Here is a 23,122-nt window from a genome sequence, read left to right on the forward strand (position 1 = left end):
ATGAAGTGTTTAATTGACACTTGCTATTGATACTCTTTAGGAGGGTCCAGGCATATCTGCAGAAAAAACAACAACAACAACAAAGTGTGTACAGCAATAAACTCTCCAGGCAGATATGTAGATAATGTTTTATTCTTTTAATATTTGTACAACTTGGAAATGAGAATGTATGTTTTTGTAAAACATCGTTCATACTCTCTTGTCTTTACCCCAGCGACAAAGACAAGGTTTTGCACTCAAATGTAAGTAGCACATGAAGACGACTACTGTGAAGTACACATTGGTGTCCTGCATATATTCAGCACAGGTTCAATAAACAAAACACCTTCAGATTTTTTTGGTAGTTTTTGATTAAGATTTGCACAGATAAAGAAAAAAGTTTAGTAAATTTGGAAGAAGTAAAATATTAAAGAGAGAAGGCTCTTTAATCAAACTGAACAACCCATCAGATTAGACAGTCAAAACTAATATTCCATTTCCCCCTGAAGCCATCTTATATTGTCCCCCACTCTATGATCATGATTGAAATTCATTACGTCAACAATAATATAACAAGAATCACAGAAGGCCGTCTTCCAGCCAAACAAGTCCATGTGATCAGAGCCAGGTCAAATGGGCTAGAAAGAGGAACATCATCCACAGTGTATAACCACATTCATACCGTATATGATAGACACCATATCTCAATGACGATTAGGAAAACATACAACGTACCAGAAGGATTACAAATGCAAAAGATGAGTACGTTGCGCTGCTATGACAAATCGACATTAAAACTTTTAAATTAAATTGTGACATATTTCCCAAAGAAAGCGATATTTAAACACGTGAAAGCCACTGCTGGCATTCTTTTTGAGTTGTGAAATGGCTAAGACAGGTTTATATGTGATATAAGGCTGTAAAGAGACGTGTTAAGACTCGTTATAAGCAGACTTTATCCGATTTTAAGGCCTCTACATCACTAGATAACATTCAGTAGAAAAACTGCAACCACAATCAGAATGAAAATGTTTGTACTCTGGAAAAAAATACAACACAGCAAAACACAAATGGGCACAGATTATCAACTGGCAACAGAAATGTAGAAAAGAAAACAAGAACAAACAAAAAAACACCACTTCAGGCCAGCCACAATTGTACCGCTACTGCTTTGGTCTCAGAAATCTGCATTTTTGTGGCCAATATGGCTCCATATTTTCCTGCAGGCCAAATATCTGGGGCTGAAATCACCCAGGGTCCACTACAAGGCCCCCAAAGCAGTGTCATCTCCCAGTGTTCTGTGAAATAACCTAAACTACTCAACAATGTGCCGTCATGCATTGCATAGTCTCTTTTTTCTTAGTGAATGAGCAACGTTCAGACATGTTAGTGTAGGTGATGGAGCTATTCTAGTGGACTTTTTGGACACTTTTTAGAAGTCTCCACAACTATGTGTGGAACAGTGAGATCAATCCTTTGATTTAATTGTAATTCGCACTCCCTCGATTTCCCACCTGCTTGGTGATAAACAAGCGGACACTTTGGGAACAGCTACACTGAGTGGAGGATGATGGCTTTAAATGAATACATCAGTAGTTCTAACAAAAGACAAAGAGGGACACAGATACCTTTTATTTCCAGTGGTTGTAAATACTTGAATCTAGACATTTTGCCTGGCAGTCATTAAGGCCAAGCATTCTGGTTCTTGAACCGGTTACTCTTAATAGAAATGGGTATGGTAAAGAAATACTTTAAACACAAATGCATTTAGAGACAACACATACTTCAACGTATACTGCATTGCAGCAGGCCCAATGTAAACCCGCCTTCACATATTCAACTATCTGGATATTTTTCCCATTTCATTTTCTTGATGCATTCACTTGCAAATGTTAGCAAGTATTCTACATAGGAGTTTATTGTGCCGTATGTCAGGACCCCACCCAGGGTCACTGGAAAATCTATCCACTCATCCATTTTCTTGCAGGCGAGAAGATCATAATCATAATTATTGCCTATAGCCGCTTATCAACCTTGCGGTCACAGGTCTGTTGAAGCCTATCACAGCTGTCTACGGGTGAGAGGTGGGGTACACCCCAAACATAACGCCAATATATTGCAGGAACATCACTGAAAAACACCTTCACTATTATGTACCAAGGCTTAAATTATGCCACTTATTTCCAATATGAAAACCACTTACCTTAAAATTTTGTTCATATTTCATTATCTCCATGCTCATGCAGTGAACTGCTTTGAACTGGTCTCACTGCAAGATAAATGTTTCTAACATTCAGTTAAAGGGAAGCTGAAATGAGTGGAAATCACTCCATTCTTTTGGCTTTTCAGATACAAAGGATAAAATGAGAAATTGTTGTTGGTTTTGTTAAAATGTTCTGCTTCAATTATGTATCCTGAATTAGCTAAATGTGATACGGAATTGAAACGTGCACTCGTCCTTGTGCTGCATGAACATGACATAAAAGGAAGTGAGAGAGCATGTCTGACGTGACATTTGGAATAACAAGTCTCAAAAACAATATAAATGCATTGGGATAAATTGGTTTTAAAAAAATGCTACATTTTATTTATTTTAAAAAATGACTGAATAAAATATTATGGACTGGAATTAAATTATGGAAGTGTATGTAATAACAATTTAGGACCGAATCAGATCCTTTCAAAACAAACAGAATCACAAATGCCACAGAAAATTCTGCTATTGATTTCTAGGTGCTCACAGCATCGTCCTTGGTCCCAACGGAGGAAGTCCATGATGACATCTAATGCTTCTTCCAATATCTTTTCCACACTGATTAAAAACATTTTGTTTGACACCAATGTTGTTTCTGCAAAGGAAATGGGGTTCCAAGAAAAACGTGACACAGGGCAGAGTCGAGGCTACGAAGAGGCTTGAGAGACGTCATAGTCTATGATCAGCTGCTTGATGTAGGACAGTTTCTCATGGAGATATTTACAGCGTTTCTTCTCTTCCTGGTAGCCTGGGAATTTCTGTGGAGGATGAGGAAAATAGTTTTTGCTTTATTAAGTTCACTCATTTATCCTCAATTAGCATAGAAACAATAGACCCCTAATCAAGTAATGGATAATACTTCAAGATGAAAAACATGGGAAGTAATGATGCAGGAGTAGAAATAAATGGAGCAAGGGTCTGGTCAATTTCTCAGGAAATGAAACTACTTAAACCATTCAAACATTTGACTTACTGTTCGATACTTCTTGTACTTTTCTAGGATTTGTTCTTCCATGACCTAATGGTACAAAACACAATTGTAGGTATTAGTTCAGACAAATGAACTCCCACATCAGCATTCACTGAATTGAACACAATTCCTCCGTGTCAGATCTAAATGAACCTTATATTCTGGAGTGCTGGGGGACAAGCTCTTGATCTTGGATCCTAGCTGAACAAACATATGAGTTACGGTGGCAATTCGGGAGTGAAGATCTTTGTATTCGTCATACTCCGCTGAAAAATCCTCCTGATACCTCCGACGTTGGTCCAAACTATTGATGGTGGTGTACGAGCTGCACAGAGGCAAACACTGACAATTAGTAGAATTAATGATGATGTAATACAGATCAGCGTCACAAAGGGTGACGGTCTTGGTCAATCTCACTAGTCTTACATGAAAACTGAAAGCATTATGAATTTATGAATCCTTTTCTGCCGTTGTAGTACCTGTTTTTAACACAAGCAAGCAGCACAGAACCACTGTCACGCTGACACATCAGAAGGTTCACCGCTCACTGCCACAAACTCAATTCTTCCCTAAATACTTCATTACAACAATTAAAAACACATAAATGTTTACTACTTTTATGTGCTATGTAGTTCCTGATAGCTATAACGCTTCATATGCATGTTAAAGCTCTATGCTTGGTATTTTCCAAGATCCTTTTCAACTAAGATGTTGAAAGGAATTTTATGCCCCACATTGACCAGAACGCAATGTTTTTTAAACATGTTCACACTTACAGCACATAATCTGGCTTCTCAGAGGCCACAACAGCATTTGTGATGTCAGGATCTGGAATAAAGCACCAGATAGAAATAAAAAAAAAAAGGCATTAGCTTGAGTTGAGTCAGTACAATCAGAACACTTTGTCCTTGTCTGGAGATCAGGCAACATGTTGTTGTATGGGTTTCTGCCTGCCTGTCTTTGCAGACAGACGAGCTTGTGTGTACCAGGAGACACGACAGCTTAGAGACCTAAAGCACTCCTCAACATGTTGTTGAGTCAGTCAGCCACAAAACACAAGAAGGGCTCAAGAGAGTCAGCTTAAGGGAGCAAACACAGACGTGCTTATGAGGTAATACTGTATAAATGCACCAGTGGGCGGTCGGCTCACTCAGAGACCTCACACACAATTACTACTGACCACCTGTGGTAAACCTGTTGTGTTTTCAAGCAATTCTAGAGGCGATAAATTGTTTTTTAAAGTGTTTGCCCCTGCCATGTAAGATATGTGACACATACAGTCAACGGAAATAAAGTGATTCTTCCAAACTTTCTTCAAGTCAGTCTGTCAGAGGGAAGTCAAAACAATTTATCTCCAATATAAAATAACTTGAAAGACTGTTTCCTTGTTACTCTGCTGTTTTCAGGATTTGATCAAAGTAAAGGAAGAGTGAAAATTAACACCAATCACATGGAAAAACCTGAATGAAAAGTGTCTTACTGTCAAGTTTATCCTGTTTCTGCTTGAGATCAGGACTTGTCTCCAACCATTCATCATCTTTGTTGTCTTTTAACCTCTCCCGCTCCTTGTTTTTATGCTTTTTAGACTTTTTCTTCCTGTGCTGGCTGTTGGTCAGCCGCTGATGAGCACACTCGGAGCCACCTTGTGCAGGTTGGTGACTACTATTTTTGGGTTCTTGCTCTCTGCTCTCTGAACCAGGTATGTCAGAGGTGCTACACAAATTGTGCATTAGAGGAAAACCCTTGTGGTTCCCTGGTAATCCAGTTTGGTTACCAGTGTGGCCGTGTGTCTGTTGAAGCTCCTTCGTCTTTGTGTGGAACCTGGAGTTGAGGGTAGGTGTTGTAACATCGCGTCCTTTATTGTTGAACAGTTCATTAACTGTGGGCTCCTGTTGGAACCTCTGCTCAACAAGTTTTTGAGTCTTAGCAGCCAGCCTTTCCAAAGACTCAAAAGGTGCAGGGCGTTTCTGGGAAAGGGAGGGAAAAAAGTGAAAAATTAACTTTTATAAAACATGTATCACACACCTTAAAACTGACTTCAGAGTTGCTGAAATTTCAATAAAATACAACGTGGGTATTTACCGCTGCAGGATTTTTCACTGTGTCGTGAGGCAGCAATGCATCCTCAAAGGTCTTTGATGGATTTAATTGACAATTCCGTGATTGGTTGCTGACATGTGGGTGCAACTTCCTGTTTAACAAAAAGAAACAAGAGGAAATTTAGAAAGTACTTCTAACTGGCATCGCTGCAAAATTTGCCAGTTTTTGAGAAAGTTAATGGCTTTTACGTGCACCTCATAGTGCGGAAAATACTGCATATGAGTTGCACCATAACTGAATATTTTTTTTCTCAAATTAGGGGAAAAAAAGATGAGTGGTGCATTTTTAAATCCCTTCAATGTACTTTGTATCCAACAGTTAATAAAATATACATGAATACCTCCAAGGACAGACTGGAAAATCAAACCACCCTCAGTCAGAAATTGGCTGTATGTGCAGCTTAAGATAAGACATCTTCATTGTCATTGTTACAAACCAACAAAACTCTGTGTAGCAGCTCTTCTAGCAGTGCAATGAACAGAATAGAATATTGGATGCATATACAATAGAAAGTATAAACAATAAATTGACAATATTTACAGGAAACAACGTGCAGGTTTGCAGAAGCCGAGGTATACAGAGTGAGGTAGACTGAGGTTATGCCTCACCTGGCCAGCAGCCTGCTGATCTGCTGCCTCTCCTCGTCACTGTAGCCTGGCCAGTCTCTCTGCACGTATTTGTAGAAGTCATCTCTGAGGATGTAGCTGTTGTCTTTAGGATTTACTTTTGCTACCTATAATACAACACAAATGGAAGTCTGTTGTTTCTGACAATTTACGGTCTGAGTGACAAATTAACGCACTGGATTCTGTCAGTAATTATTTCTTGTACTTGATATTGAGGAACTATTTACATTTACTCATAATGCTGAGCTTTCAAAAAAAAAAAGTGTCTTTACTTCCGCTTAAATATTATCTTGGTACTGTGTGTTCCCTTTTTAATTTCATTGCTATGTAGATGACTGTCAGCTGTATTTCTCATACCATTCATTTGAGTCAGTCAAATCCCAGAATAAACGCCTTGAATTAGATCGCACTGAAGATTCTTCATCTTAACTCCTCCAAAATAGGAATCCTTAATCCAGGGCCTGAGTTGAATCGTGGTCTTATTCTACCTGCTCTTGGATGACTATGTGATGTGGTTCCCACTGTTAAAAACCTTGAAATAATTCCAGGCGCTCACACTTGAGTCCTATGGCAAAAGACTAACTCGGTCAACCTTTTGCATCTCAAAATTTATGATCTAATTTTTTTCTTTTGATTATCTTCAGAGTCATGCTTCTACTAAATCTAAGTTTACATGGCTAGGCCAAAACAGTAAATGGCTACAAGGGGTTACCGTTTAGACCTTGTACTACGTTGTGATCAACACCCATACTTCTGTTCACTGTTTGCTTTAGACTTGTTTTACAAGATTACTTTAGATTTTCAGAGCAGGCCTGGTCATTATTCACCAGCCTGTGCCATTATCCTACAAGTAAATCTAAAGTTAAATTTATGTTGTCCAATGGTTTTTAATGCATGTTACAGCTTGTAATTGCTAGCTGTAACGTTACAGTGTTTACGGCACAATGAGGTGTGAATGCTAATGATTGTGTACTTATGTGTGTGTCATGCAAAAATGTATGGGTCAAACGGTTCCGGCACACTCACAAGAGCAACAATATCCAAACTGTGTTTGGAAGTGTAGAGAATATTGGATAGTAAAGGTAGAAATGTACATAGAACTTACGTATGATGACATTCAGCCATGTATATGAAAACAAGTACTTAAAATGTATATGCATGTGTAATAGCACACATCTAAACTTTTTTATACCTCCTCCAGTACCCCACCCAGCTCAGCTTTGTCCTTGAGGCCGGCTCTTTCTCTTTCCATCCATAGCAACAGCTCCGGTTTCCTATAGGGTTTCAGAGCAAGCAGGTGGATGATTCGTTCTCTCAGGGGCTTGTGGGTCAGCATGGAAGTACCATAATTCCTCCGGTTGTTTGTAGAATGCTTATTTAAGACGCTGTCTGGTGTAAACAGAGCGGCTGGTCTCTTGTGAAACTTGACACATTTATCTGAACACAGAAAAACACATGAAAACAATATTTATGAACAAATGATGGTCACAATGTATTGTTGTATTTATATTACTTTGGCGACAAACTAGAGCATTTTACAAATTATATTGATACTTGTTTCGCAGTTACATTTCAAAGAGCAGTTTTGACAAAACAATATTATCTCAGTAACTCACAAGACTTAGATTCTTAGTAATTGACATGCATTTTGAGAAAATTAAACCGAGCTGAAGAAAGAAAGTCTACACCTGTAGTTATTCTATAAGCATGTAAAAAAAACTTCACATGTCAATTGTTAAAGGCAGACAGATTTCAGAATTCATGTTTTGACACTATACAGTATAATTCACCCTCCCTGGCCTGCACTAACTGGACAATTCCATTAATTAACTGAAACATTCACCTGAGGAACTACACAATCAAACTTCATTTACAACATATATTTAAATTAAATATGTACTGCTATCCTTTACCTGCTGTTCACATATAGATGCTGGCTTGCAGCTATTTGTCTGGAGATACAACCACCCCACTGATCACTGCTTACATCTCTGACAGATGAGACATGTCAGAGAAGAAAAAGCTATTTCTCTGTGCTAATCCCATTACAGGTTTAATCTGCGCTCTGAAGGTCAGAGTGAGGCACAGGTCCAGGAAGACAAAGATCTCCTTTGAACTACAAAAGACAAGTCGTAGCAACTCTTTCTGTTTTAACAATCTCATATCCAGTCATTAATCATCAATATGACACAGATTTATGTAAAACAAATATGGTGCCTGATGTTTACTACGGCATGTCAGGTAATTGCTCAACAGATTTTGACATGCCTGATAATATGCACTGTGTGAACACCTCCTGAGATGGATGGGGGAATATTGAGTGCATTTCTTAAATATGACCCTTTGTGAAGACCGGATTTTGCACAATCAACAATCTAAATTTGGCCAAAATCACTTCTAGTCTTATTTCCCATACAGTTTAAGTGTTGAAACAAGGGTCTAGAATCAACCAGGAAAAAAAATGAAGATAAAACTAGAATAGCTTACAGTTCCCATACTCGCTCATGCATGCATGGCACACTAATTACTGAATAATTTGCTCAAAAAATGCAAAATGTAATATCTCGTCCTCATTGGACAAGATACTGGCAAATGCTCAGCCACTTTGTAAAGTTTTTAAAAGGACAACCTGGCTATGAGTTTGTAAAACCCTGAAAACAACATTTAGTCTTCAGTCTGCTTTGTAAAACCATGACCAGGTTTCAAACTGGTTTCATTACACTTTGAAATGGGAAAATAAATGCCTTTTTCCTTTTTAACAGTCCAAATAGCACTGTTTTAGGGTCACACATCTGTCTCACTTTAAATACTGTAATTTTTGCTTTTATGTGCTACTATTGTAAGCATGTTGAATTCAATGATTGCTCTCCAAGCTCTCTGGTCTCTCCTATTGAAAACAGGCTCTGTGTCATCTTCTGATCCATTTTCTCCATAGAGACATCTAAATTATTCCTACTTGGTTGTGTGGTTTCAGGTTTGATTTCAATGGCAGAGCGGCTCCAGCTGTCCTTCTCCACCTGCGACATTCTCTCACGGGTCATCTGGTAGGAGTCATCGGTGGCACACACCGTTATCTTGTCCTGAATGATGCCTTGACCTTCCAGCTGCTCGCGGCCATCACTGCAGAAAAACAGCATGCATCACTGAAAAGCTGCACAGTCATTTATGTAAAACCCCCCAAAGACACATTTTTACCAACAATGACTCCTTGCAGTATGAGGTGGATTTGTGGCAGGAGCTGGCAAAGACTAGTCTATGGTTACAGTATTTTATGTCACAGGCTGGATATAGCTCTGCTGTCTGCTACATGTGAAAAGCCAGTTATCCTGGCCCAAAGCAGGACCGAGCCTGTGGAAAACCAATGAGATTAGCTCGGCTCCAACCAGCACACGTGCAAAATACGGTTCATCTGGGATAAAAGAGAACGATGAACCCGGGCTGCAATAATGTTTTAGATAAATCAAAGATTTACGGTGATGTAAGACATAAAAAAAATTTTCAAAGCTAAAAAAAAGACACATTTTTAATGATTTGATCCTCAATAGAAACACATATGTGGCTGGAGATAATTTCTCCCATTTCTGTAAAGGGAGCAGAGAAAGCAGAACCTCTTGGCTGTTTGTCTTGGCTCCAGATGTTGAGTCGAACCAAAACAAGATGGAGTTCAGACCACAGTCAGCCATTTGGCAACACGGGCCAGCAACAAAGCATAGCCCTCAGTTTCCAAACATATCCAGCCCAATAAACAAGGCATCACAAGCCTCAGTAATAAGAGGGTCAGCCCCGAAATATAGAAGAAATTACATTTGCTCCATCCTGTATAGCATGCAGCTAGCCGACCATCTCCTGTGACGCCCTGAGAGACGTGGTGACACAGAGGGTGGAAGGAGTGAAGGCTTATGAAGATGTCTGAAAGGAATGATCTGACCCGCAGCCAGAAGATCAGATTAAACACAAGCATCTGAAACTGAGGTGATGGATTACGCAACTAAAGCTTCACTTCAACTAATTTGTGTCACCAAAAACTGCCCAATTCTTTTGTTAATTTATGTTGACAAACATTTCTAAAACTAAAAAGTTGAACTTAAACAACTAGAATCTGAATTCCAGTTTATTACAAGGATAGAAAACGACATGTTTCAAATGGTTTACTCCACACCTTGAAACATATTGATGGATGCAGTCAAAGCTGGCTTGCGGTTGGTCTTTGCTGTCACTGGATAAGTAGAAAGAGAAGATGCGAAGAGCAGAAGGTGCTTCTGGTGTGGGGGCTGGGATCTTGATGTACTATGAAGAAAAATAAAGGGAGACTCCTTTAAAACAGACAGGCCAACAAAAAGATTGTTTATGAAGCAATCAACACACCAAAGTTAAAAGTCGATTATATGCCAGATTTTCTGTCGGCTTCTGGAATGCATTTTGTCCGTGTAAACAGGTTATTTGCATATGAACCAAGAGAATGGGTATGTTGCCACCATTTGTCTGTGTTTGCTTTAGACCTCTTGAGTTTGTGTATCTTTTGAATTGTCAGTTTATGTTGGTGAATAACTATTTTATAATCCTTAAAATTTCATACGAAATGCTTCAGAGCCTGGAACACAGACACACCCAATGTTAACCTTTTCTGTGAGCAACATAAATCAAGGCAGCTTTTTTGTTTTCTTTCTGTAAGGACCAGATGAATGAACACTTCCAAAGGCACTTAAAAGTCCAAGGGCCTATTTGAACCACTACAGGCTATAAGCATCAAACAAACAGCTACAAAACAATTTTGAATTTTCAAATCGCATTTCACAAAACACATAGTTTGTTAAAGGGTTCATTTTGTGGAATACTGAATAGTCTCTATAACATTTACAGTAACCTGAGGATCCTGCTGTGATCGTACGACCGTCAGCCTGTCTGCATGAATCAACTCGCATGTTTATCTGTGTCAGTTCAATTCAGTTTTATTTGTTTAGCGCCAGATCATAACAAAAGGTTATCGTCAAAGGAGCTTTCAAGGTAGAGCTGGGAAATATCTGCTCTTATAGAAGACACAACTTGTCCCATATTGTTATTGTAATTGTTAGTGTTTGTGTGTTCGTCCGTCTGTCCGTCCACCAAATATCTTCAAAACCGTTGCAGATAAGAAGATGAAACAAAAAGCACATTACTCAAGCGACAAAGGGGATGAGAATGAGACGATGACCTTGCCCTTGAGAAAATTAGAAGAAGGACAAATTTCAACTTAAGTACTCATCATGGATTTTTGGAAGACAGCCACATGATGCCGTATGTGCGTTCTGTTGGCTGACAGCATCCGGAAGTGTGCTACGCTCCGTGAGTCTCAGAGTTCCGTGAGACAAAAAAAGTGCTTTAAAAAGTCTGTCAGAGTTTAATTTGTTTAAAAATGTGAAAAAGTTTAAAATGTTGAACTCAGGGATGTTGCGGTGCTTTGTTAAACATTTGTTTTGCATGTGCTTTTACGGTCTCTCCATAGAATGATATAATTACAATAATATTTAACAATTCTGTTTATATTCACGCATGATAAATATCACTGTACAGTATTAAGTTTATCGTGTTTTCTAGTGTGACACATCTATGCAGGGACTCCAGATGGCAAATAGCCCCTGTGCTAACCGGCGCATCAACAGAAATGTTGATTTAAGGACGATTTTTCCTTGATAAACAAAGTGAATGACGTCACAGGGAATTCCAGTTCTATTCTTGATTACTTACTGGAAGTTAAAGTGGCTGGAAATGTCATTCGAAATCTACAGGAACACCAAAGATAAATGGAATTCCCCTGTAACCATACAATATGCCACATTCCACCCTATACCATATATGACTCACAGGGGATGTTTCAAAAATAATCCCAGATGTTAAAATAAAGTTTGCATTGATGTTATTGTTGACTACAGGTCAGCTAATCTTGTTACAAAAAATAACCTGATGACTTTGATTACTGATGACAACGATGAAAAGAAATGCTCCTTAGAATGAAAGAAAAGGTCACAAAATCAATGTAGATGCATGTGACTCTCCACTGGAGTAGAAAGCAAGAACACGGATGATTCCATCCTTGTCGCCAGGAAAGATGTAGGAAATGAGAAATAACTTGTGAGCATATAATGCAGCTGATGAGGATGTTCGCACACACACATACATACAGACACAGACACGCACACAAAATCCAGAGGGCAATGCTGTAGCACTCTGCAACTTTAAATAACCCTCCTTGGGTAAACAGTGTTTTGGGAGTCTACTCCAATGAGGCGTTCCGTGAGATCTGCTGACAGACTCCGTGGAGCACACCAGAACATAAGCTGCGACCTCAAGGGGAGCCAAATGCACACAGACATATAATAATAGAGGAGGCAAAATGAGAATCAGAGCTCTACGCTGTTTTGACAACTGAAAATATGTACCTGAATATTTCTGAAATCATTTTAAAATACTTAACTTCTCGGCTGGTGTATTCCTCATGAGAAATTTGTACCACAGGTGTCACAAGATTCATGCATGAAAGGGGCTTTTGGGTCAAAACCTATTATTCACATATAATCTATGATTTGCAATGATTATAAATCTTTCAATCTTATCTTGTATTCAAGGGAGAGAACAATACATGTGTTTCTTTTGTTTCAAGGAGGAAAAACTTCAACAATTCACCATGTTTAACAGATTTTCATTGTGGGTCATTCATTTCTTAAGTTGCTGTAATCAATAGTTTTATATTAATACCAATGATGAAATGAAAACCACAAAAATTGTGTTTCCAGCTCAAAAAGAGTAAAGTAGCCAACAGTATTTCACTTTGTTGTTGTTGATGTTTTTTTGGTGCTTAAATTTTTTTCTCAACCTCTTCATAGTCACACCTGCATTCAGGAAAGAAGTGACGCCAAAAGACAGGCATTAACTGAGGAACTAACTTACTCGTGACTAACCAGTGAAAACAGCAAGTTAGTTATACCGTATATCCATCCATCTTCTAATTACAGAAACTCAGAAAATTGTGCAGCTCTGTGCACTGATAATGCTGTAATTCTTCACTTAGCATTAGCAAAGCTAATTATTCTTAATGTAACACTAAAGCAGCAGTAGCTCAGTCCACTGGGTCTTGGGCTGGAGACCAGAGGGTGGCCAGTCCAAGAAATGTGTAGACCAAAACGTTGGGAGTGTGAACTGGCAGTGGGATTTGCCAGTTCGCCTCCTGACCACTGCTGAGGAGCCCTTGAGCAAGGCACCGTCCCATCTGCAAGCTTTGTGTGTGTGTGTGTGTGTGTGTGTGTGTGTGTGCTGGCCTGTACGATATAAAAATTGACGCATGTGATATTAGAGTGGAAAAAAATAATTTCTTTATGGGGATTAATAAAGGATTATTATTATCATTATCATTTATTATTACTATTTTATTTTTTTAAGTAACCCCAGGTCTTTTTCTTGACCTTTCACCAAGAGCTAATGGATACGCTGTGATGCTTTTCTACAGTAAGTTTGCTTTAGTACATATAACAATTTTAGCCTGTCGAAACCGCACTTGATTTAAAAATGCTTACACCCAACATGTTGGTCTGCATTCCAATCAGTGATAACAAATCTTCAGGTGAATATGTTTCACTTTTAACTTCATACTATGTTTTAAAAGAACAGAATCTGAACTAACACTGTGAACATGCAGGAACAGCTCTTCTCTTCTGTCTTTTGTATTGACGTGTAAGAAAGTCACCCAGATGGCTGTACAGCATTCTGTTATCAGTCCTCTGCACATGTCTCTGCATGCTGGCTTTCACCACAGGAATTTATAAAAACAGCTGAGCTCCATTAGCACTGAGAGATTCAAACCAACATGAACAGTGTGTATCTGTTTATCTGTTTAAATATTCTAGGTCAGGCTTACGTAATTAAATAATTGCCCATCATACAGTATATGCACACAAAGCCTGTGAGATTGTTCTGTTTGTTTGGAGGAGACAGGTCAGAAAACATGCTGTCTTCTCCAAAGGGAGTTGTGTCTGCTCTTGATGAACTTGTTGAGATGCACTTAAAAACCCCACAGTCACACCAATTACCTAAATACTGATAAAGTTTAACACCTTCTAATTTTATTGACCAGTCTGGTAATACAAAGAAAGCTGCTGATGTGTATATAAATGCCACAGGGGATGGTTTTCCACTACTAGGGGATGTTTCTGGGCACAAGGTTCTCTTCGCTTTGTTGTTTTCAACGCTGTCTAGTTTGCTCCCTCCAGAAAAAGGGCTCCTTCTGTAGAACAGAAAAATATTTGTCTGCTTCATCATCTGGGTCTGATCCAAAGTTTAATGGGTTTTTTCCTGTCCGATTTCACTGTTTTCTTCAGTTCTGCCATCAATTAATTCTTTAAATTTGCTTGATTTAAGATGCCATGTGAATTTTAATTAATCCCCCACAAACACAGAATATTTTATATCAAATCATATACCAAGTGTTGCGCATACAGCTTTCTGGAAAAGGTTGGACAGAAAACATTTAAAAGGAGGTCAAAGTAATTTAGACAGCAGAAATGCCAAAGCCTCATTCACCAAGGGCAAAATGAATATCTCTGGGTTTATTGTTTAGACAAAAAAGGAAATCTGAAGAGGTCAAATTGATGTCACTATATCTATAATTAAAGAAATTGCTAGCTGCCAGTCCCCATACCGAAAGACCACAGCATCACATGAAAGGGAACAGGGCTAGGGTTACATTTCATCTAAATGCCCCCCTGGTAAATATGGCTCACGCTAACAGATCATGCATATGACGAAGAGCCTTGTCCGTGCCTGAAGTCCACTCCCAGTGAAAGCAAACATCTAGTTGTGATTCACATTGATGCCACCTTCACTCTTCTCAGTCGGGTGTAAAACAAACTATGATCTCAATGAATCTGGCTTCCTGACATTTATATGTTCAGTACATGACGCTCCATTGATCTTCAAAGACAAATTACTGAAACACAGATGTTGAAAAGCTGATTCGCAATTCAATGCCTGGATTCCATTTGTTTCTGAGAATAACAGCAAGCCATTGACCTCCGTTTCCTTTGGCTTTCATCAGTCTGAAAAAAGTCAGCTCTGATTTCTTGTTCAATGCATTTGAACGATCAATCAGGAAACAGTGCTTTCTGATTATAGACTAGTTTTTGTGTGTTTTTACTTCAGTTAAGCTGAACAATAACACTGTTGTTCAGCAACGACTATCTGCTCCTCAGTGAGTGGAGCTGCAGTGACTTCCTTTTCCTTAGCAGTGAAGAGAATACAGTACATGCTATTAAGACATGGAGATGTATGTATGACTGTATAACATGGACATTTGCAACTGCCCTGTATTAAACCAGTAAGAGAGATAATCAGTAAAATATTAGAAATCAACCTCGACGTGGTTTTGTTTAAACCAGCCAATGAAGTCCTCCATCACAGCATAAGTTCTTGTCAGCGCTGGAAAACCTGTGAGTTCACACATCTCTATCTGAGAACGTCTGGAACAGTTGCTCATGCAAAGCAGTTCTAGGTGAAACTTGAGGGGGGGGGTTTTTTAAGCTTATGCCGCTGAAGTCAGTAAGATCACTGGAGGACAATTCCAACAATATTGGTCCACATGGACAATTCAATTCATAATTTAAGGATGCTGTGTTTGTTGGATGATGCTTCTGAAGAGCTGCTACCAATGTAGTCATGCTGTGCATCCAGAGGCCATTAATGACATGTATTGAATGATGAGTGCTTGCACTGGGACATAGCAGCCGTGGCTTTGGACACTCTTTACATTGCAGAAGGTGTACCCAATTGTACTCAATAGTATTTTAATATACTATTCTCAACAATGTATTTGTGCAGACTGAGCTAAGTAACACAAACAGGTACAGGGAGTGACTGAGGACTAGGAGCTTCTCATGCATCCCTACCAGGACAGAGAGGCTTGCACACATCCTCTCATGCTCAGGAATCACACACACAGTGTGTCAGTTGGGTCCGTCACTCTCCATAAAGTGTGTGTGGGCGCCTCGGCGGTGCTCTGGAGGTGAGCTGACACCTCCCACCATCAGCTCACACTCACACACATTAATAGTTTAATTAATAGTTATTCTCCTATAGACTAGACCGCTGGGGGACGTCCAATGACACCCTGAGCCCTACCACTAGTTCTAGTTCTCCCTCTACTTTCACTCTCTCATACTTTGCCAATGACTCATTTTTTCGTGTCGATAACTTCACCCCAGGGAGTTTTCTCCACGGGGTTCTTCTGCCTAACAGTTTCCCAGATTCCTGGTATCGTGGCCGCGACGGTTCTGCTAGCGATCCGCAATCCAGTGGAGACTTGACAGACAGAGTAACGACCGATGGAATTTACTCCTGCAAATTTTGCCCTGACCTACTTTCATAGGTCAAAGATCAAAGCTAGTGCTCTGACCTACTTTCATAGATCAAGTCAGTAGCTTTGATCCATGTTCTTACTCACACTGGCATTCTCCCTCGTCTTCCCATCTTATCTGGTTTCTGAGTGTACAAGAGTTGAAATCTGACCACGGCCTAGTTTTCTCAAGGTCAACATCTCATTTCCGTCCCCTTTGCCGCCACAGTAATGTGCTTTTTGTCTCATCTTTCTATCTTGCAATAGTTGCGGAGATATTTGGTGGACAAACTAACGAATGGAGAGGATGAACACACGAACACTGAAAATCACAATACATCACCGCTTTGACGCGGGATGTAAAAAAAAACCACATCATACAATCCGTACAAGATTCCAATGTCGTCTATACTTGAAATTAATGTTCTGAACATATATTTCTATCTACGCTGGCACACCTGTCAAATCACACACATAAATCAGCACACATCCATTCCCTCAGGCCTCAAACATTCTTGGTTAAAGTAAAGTAAGAACAAATGTGATGAATTTTCAACTTTGCATTCATCTGCTCATGTAAGAGGAGCTCGCCACGGCTGAGTCTCGTCTGCTGTGACTCTATGTCTCTGTGTGTTTATGGTATTAAAAATATCTACATACTGTTGAAGGGTGATTGAAGAGTAAAATCTTTGCAAATTAGTCGCTCTAAAGCATCTCAAATTTTAACAAAAGTTCTGGAAAATAGTGAAAGAATGATAATTACTGTAATGCACATCACCATTCACTACTATTATAAGATCAGAGATAGATGACCCTCCATCATAACTTGGTGTATTTATTTAATGATTAAATATTTATTGATATCCATGTTCCCACCACTGCAAATGTAGATTTTTTTTTTTTAATTTTAAGGTTATTTTTTTCTATTGTGTTTTTATTTATTTATTTATTTATTTATTTTTTACAGTTTTTAGTGGTAAATTAAAACAGAATGCTGGAAATGTAATTAGTGACATGTTTATGATATTTTTTATAAGGGTTATTTTAGTTTATAAGGCTAAGTCAAACTCAAGCAAGCAAGAATAAAATATTTAATTATAAACATCTATTTATGATCACAGGACTCCATTGACCTGCATCTGATTACAAATTTCCACTGGACAAATATTTACCAAATGTAAAACCAAAAATCTACACAATATTGTAAAAAGAAATGAAGTAGCTGAAGTTTTGACTCAAAACAGGTCCTGACTGTCAGCACGAGTGGTGGCGAGCCACAGTTCAATCTCAGCCGTCATAAAAGTCTTGCTTTGGAGATGCAGGACAGCAGGGCCTGGTTTTAACAGCTTTATCAAACTATGACGTTGACTGAACAAAAACTGTGAGAGACTGCTGTCGGTGCACAGGGCTTATGTTTCCTGCTAGTTTTGGTTGAATGTGGGGTCTGGGTGTAAATCTCATGCAGGCTATTGTTTCCACATCCTCTGCAGGCTGAGTAATGGCCTTCTGAAAACAGGCCGTCTTTTGTTCTGGCCTCCTCGGCTCCAGAGTGGGATGCCACGGCGCTGCTTCCCTTTCTGGTTGGTAGGAGGAGAGGGAGGTGGTGTTGGAGGAGGGAGTGAAACCTGTCGCCACCACACACTGTTTGCTATCAGCAGGAGGCAAGTCACTCTGGACCCTGTGCTAATGCAAACTCTGTGTGTGAGGGCGTGTGTTTGTATGTTTGAGTTAATCCAGCGTGAGATGGCAGACTCTCGGTTCCTTTCACCGCCGCCACTCATGAGGCAGAGAAGAGAGAAAGGGTGAAGTCTGCTGAAGCCCTCAGCCAAACATCTCTGCCGCTGGTTTCAAGAGATGCAAACATACTCAGACAGACAGACACCACCCTCATCCTCACCACACTTCAGTAAATACTACTCATCATCTCATCACCAACAAAAGAGCTGAAACATTCCCAGGGCTACAAGCTGACACGTACTATTTAAAGACGAGTCCCTTCCACGAAAGAGACCAGCGACACAAACCGCGACGTGTCTGTGTGTCTCCGGACAAGTGGAAGAACACAGACTGAGACACACAAGCAGAAGAACCTTTGTGTCTTTATGACCCCACAGCCAATAAGTAAATGCTCACACGCTCATCACTGTTTCACACGCCGGCCCTGGATGGTAAATGCAGTTTACTTGAGCGGTAGTACTTAAGACCCGGCCTGTAATCACATTTTCTCCTTCTCACTTGCAATTTTCCACAGAGGGACAGACCTGCTGAGAAACTAAGTTCCAGTATTGGGGGAAAGAAGGTCAGCGTGTGGGTGGGTGGAAAGAGTGCTACTACCCAATCATCTGCCAAGGTTTCCATACCTCTGGCAGGTGCCTGAGGAACAAACTGTCACCTTGACAAGTTGTGTGTTACTATAGTATGTTTTACACAAGGCCTTCCCAGAACTAGCTGGGATCTTCAACACACTGAGACTTTATGTGTGTGCAGGTGGAGCAGGTGCAGTTTTATGCCTCATTGGCTTTCCATTTGGATTTTGTCATGAAAGAACTAGACAACACATAAAGCTTTGCTCCTGCATGAGCTATATTCCAAGATAATAAGTGCACAAATTAAATATGCAAGTTTGAAGACAATCAGCCACTAAATACTGTTTTCTTTCTGATGAATCAGCCTCTGCTAGAAGAACAATCAGCACTGCTCCTGTTTAAACACAGAAGTATGGCTGTTGTTTGTTGTGCACTCATTAAACATTTAAAGTACAACGCGTTTGTAGCACTTTATCAGGCACAAAACAAACCCTCAATAGTAAATACACATCTGGGCTGACAATGTGATTCACTCATGGGATCTCATTGACAACACATAGCTGCATCCCCCCCCCCTCTGCTTATTGTTATTCAAATCAAAAAGAGACGCACCATCAGACGGGGGACTCTCAAGAACCTAGCATAGGAAAACAAAGACAAAGGAAACCTACTTAACATACAGATATTCGTAGAAAAGCGAGTAGTAGAAAAAGAAACTGAGCAAACATACAGAGGACCCACAGTGGATCCACTCGGGTGCTGCCAGCCTAACGAGTGCTGCACAATGGGCAGAGGGGGGAGGACGGCAGAAAAGGAGGTGAGACATGAATAAATGATGCCTTCAGGCCACACAGCACATAAACACGTAACAAACCCACACCGTAGCAAACAAACGCAGCTATTTAAAACATAAAAGTGCATACGTAGCACACAGGGCATTGCTTACACACACACACACACACACACACACATTTCTATACAGGGTGTGTACTCTTTCTTTCATGAAAAACACACAGAAAATGTATGTGCTCCCATTCCCAGGTCGGAAATGGGAACCTGGGAATCAGCGCGCCAGAGTCCATGTCAACTTCTCGTTAATACCGCAGCAAAAGTGGGCCAAAGCTAGAGAAATCCACACGAAAGACAACCAAACATTCATGAAGGTCTGAAACAGACAGACAGGGAAAGCAAAGGTAAACAAGTCATGATGCCTCATGCTGTAATCACAACCATTACAGGTCACGTAATTACCTCAAAACATTCATTAGCCTAATAACTTTAGCTCTAAAAGCCACATACAGGGAGGAGTGATATTACCTAAAACCTCTCAGCCATAACAATAACAGCAGCAGCCCAGTGCAGAGCTATGATAGCAGACGTTAACGCTGGGCTCAAAACATTTATTGATAATCTGCTGTCTCTCTTTTTCAGTATAACTTAGCTGAATTATAGCTAAGAAATGTCGTAGTTTCTCTAAAAGAATGGAACGAAATCCAAAAGTTTTCTGACTTTTTACACCTCAGCACTTTCTCATTTCGGAACTCAACACAAACAGGGAGTCCAGGTGAGCAGAAATTAATGAATCTGAAACTCCTTAGGCCCTTGAAGACAGAATAATGGTGTCTGAAAATATAATTTTCTAAATGCAGCACTTCCAGTTGTAACTTTTAAATGTTCTTGTCAGCTGTGGTCAAAGGCTACATCCACATTACCTGACTTAAGTTACTTAATTTCAATCATTTGCCTTAACGTGGTTCAAATCATCACATCAAAAAACAATCATTTCAAATCAAATGAGTCACTTTCATAGATGGATCTTCATAGGGTTAGTAACAAGATGTGACATAAACGTGAAAAAAGGCCAGAAAACAGAGAAGAAAGACGGCAACAACAACAGAAATTGCCAGCTGTTCACAATCTGCATATTCATGAAAGAAAAACTGTGCACGCTTCACATTTTGGCCAACATATGCATTCTTGTTAGAGCTAGATATACCATTTTCTTCTATTATGAACGGGAACAGTGATGTTAGCCTCATCCGAAAAAGATCGGAATAAACAACGAGGCTTGTACTGTGAATGTTTCAGAAGTAGGTACGATTAAAAGTTTAATTCAGTATGTTAATCATACGACCCTACGCAAAAACAAACCACCATCAAAAACTGGAAGGGGTTGGCAGCTCAGTCCAACCAGCTCATTCAACTTAACTGAAAAAAAAAAAGTTCTTGAAGGACAAGTCGTCCTGATTTTAGTTAAAACCTGCAGTCCATAGCACAGATGATCCTTTAGCACTAAGAGAACGAGAGAATTATCGATGTGCTACTATGTTGACGTGTCATATAATCAGTTAATACACTCCCACAAACCCTACACGTAGTGAAGTCTCCTTGTTGGAATTGAACTCGTCTCTCTTGCTGCGGACTCCTTCAAGCATGTGTGTGCACTTCTCTCCCCCACCACAAGCTTTCCCCAGCGGCGCCCGCTGACCTGACAAAGCTTCTCCACAGACTCCAGTCTGACCCAGTAACCTGCATGCCTCTCATTTGCTTGAGACCACCAGCTATAACCTTCAATCTGAGCAATGGGACGCGTGAATCAACATGAATGTGTGATAAAAAGCTTTTCTTCAGTTACTTGGAATATGTTGTTTTTTTTAAAAATTGTCAGTGATATGTTGCCTTCTTAAAAAACTAATATTGAGTCATCTTAAAACTGAGTTAAAAAATTGTACTTATAATAAAAGGATTTTTTTTAAATGACACACATTCACAAGTCTCCTGCTTGTTCTTTATTTAGTCTTCCAAAGACACAAGTTCCTGGTGTTGTTTTGTGTCTGTTAGCAGGACTATGTGGATATTGTTGGCAAGATTTGGACACATGACAGATCCAGATGATCCGCACTTCATTCTACTTTTTTGAACATCTCCAGTCTTTTGTTTTTTATCGATAAAACCTGAATTCTGATGGAGCATGTACCTCAGTCAAAATCCTCAAAACTGTGGAGTGGAACTGGACAGAGAGACGGAGCTTTTTTCTTTCACTCCCTTTGACACTGTGAGATTGGGCTTTCTGACGATTATTCTCAATAACGCTTGTCAAATTTTAATGAAACATAATGGAAAATGGATCATGTGTTTTGAATTTCAGCAGATGCACATAGAGGTTGACCCTCTAACTTCTTTTTATGTTGCTTTTCTCCATTAGAAAACTGAAGGCTGAAGCCATTATGATCAGACATGAGCACTTTATTGAGTCTCCTTCTAGATCTTGGACTTTACCTACAACAGGAATAAAAAGTAAATAAATCTTACCCCTTGGCTTTCGTTGAAACAAATTGACGGTGCTCTTGGTAAGTACCCCTGAGGGGCAAGAAGGAAAGAAAAACATGCATTAATTGTTAATGTAAATTAGTTGAGCAAACACTGCTGTTATATGTTTAAATATAAGATAAAGTTACATAACCAGTAAACCCCCCCCCCCATAATTATGACACCAACTTGTCTACTTGTTCATTAGATGAATAGACAGACAGCCGCTCTGCTTTACTTTGAGGGTTTCCCAGCAAACAGCTGGCGGCTCGTCTTTCCCGACAATCATGTGCGCGACTTGAATCATGGGAAATGAAGTTAACAGCAGACTGTAAACGAGTCGGAACGACTCTCACATGTTTATTCATACAAACGTAAATTCGAGACACGCACAACAACGCGCTCCTTAAAAAACAAACAAACAAACAAAAAAACTAAAAAAAACGGAAACTAAAAAAACAACAACACAAAGTAAACAGAAGGGTCATTTTAATATACGTCACAAAGACACAATTTTAAAAGATTTTTAAAAAAAACAAACAACAACAACAACAACTCACGCGACCACTTTGACAATTCACGTCAAAACACGCGCGCGCGCGCACGCCCATTGGCGGACACCTGGGGAGACGGTACCTTGATGTTCTGGTAAGCCTCCAGCGCTCGGAGAGCCGTGTCCGTCAGCTTGACGTGGTACAGCGTGCTGCTGGAGCTGCTCCGGCTGGTTTTTCCACAGCACAGCCCATAATGCTGCTCCTGCCTGAGAGAAGCCATCGCTGGCTTTTCTCTCAGCTCCGCAATAAAAAGCTGCTTTCCTCTCTCCCAGCTCGACACTCTCCGTGTGACGTCACGGGGTGGGCGGGGCTATACTCGCAACAGCGCAGTCGAGTGAATGCTCTAAGAACCTTTTTTTTTTGTTGAACATTTCATTTTCTTTTATATGCTATACTAATGTGCTTTGAATAATATATTTTTTTTTCCACTCAAATAAATCCACACACATGTACAGGCTCAATCATACACGCATGCACACACACACACACACACACACACACACACGCTTGCCTTGCTCAAAGGCACCTCGACAGCCGTCAGGAGGTGATCTGGCACTTCTCCAGCTACCGGTTCACACTCCATGAATTTGGTTCACAATCAACAAATATCAGGGTTTACTTTTATGAATTCATGACAAAACATTGGATTGTATTTGTTCCTCAAATG

At 39.8% G+C, this 23,122-nt stretch overlaps 1 protein-coding gene across 2 annotated transcripts; it reads right to left on the reverse strand.

The window, feature by feature from the left end:
• Positions 1–122: 122 nt before the first annotated feature.
• Positions 123–22,727, reverse strand: LOC137597174 (RNA polymerase II elongation factor ELL2-like). 2 transcript variants are annotated; one of them, XM_068318155.1, is made up of 12 exons: positions 22,538–22,727; positions 21,905–21,952; positions 10,089–10,216; positions 8,886–9,049; positions 7,122–7,366; positions 5,912–6,036; positions 5,286–5,394; positions 4,684–5,170; positions 3,980–4,031; positions 3,357–3,528; positions 3,207–3,251; positions 123–2,991 (listed from the first exon to the last, which is right to left on the reverse strand). In XM_068318155.1, exons 1-12 carry the CDS (start codon positions 22,673–22,675, stop codon positions 2,881–2,883), a joined length of 1,824 nt encoding a protein of 607 aa, XP_068174256.1. In that variant the 5' UTR covers positions 22,676–22,727; the 3' UTR covers positions 123–2,880. The 2 variants fall into 2 exon arrangements, 1 of the variants encoding a protein (XP_068174256.1); XR_011035627.1 differs by having other exon boundaries at positions 2,898–2,991; positions 3,980–4,043; positions 4,682–5,170.
• Positions 22,728–23,122: the final 395 nt, after the last annotated feature.

This window comes from Antennarius striatus, chromosome 1 (genome assembly GCF_040054535.1).
Source record: "Antennarius striatus isolate MH-2024 chromosome 1, ASM4005453v1, whole genome shotgun sequence".
In the NCBI taxonomy this organism is placed as follows: Eukaryota; Metazoa; Chordata; class Actinopteri; order Lophiiformes; family Antennariidae; genus Antennarius; species Antennarius striatus.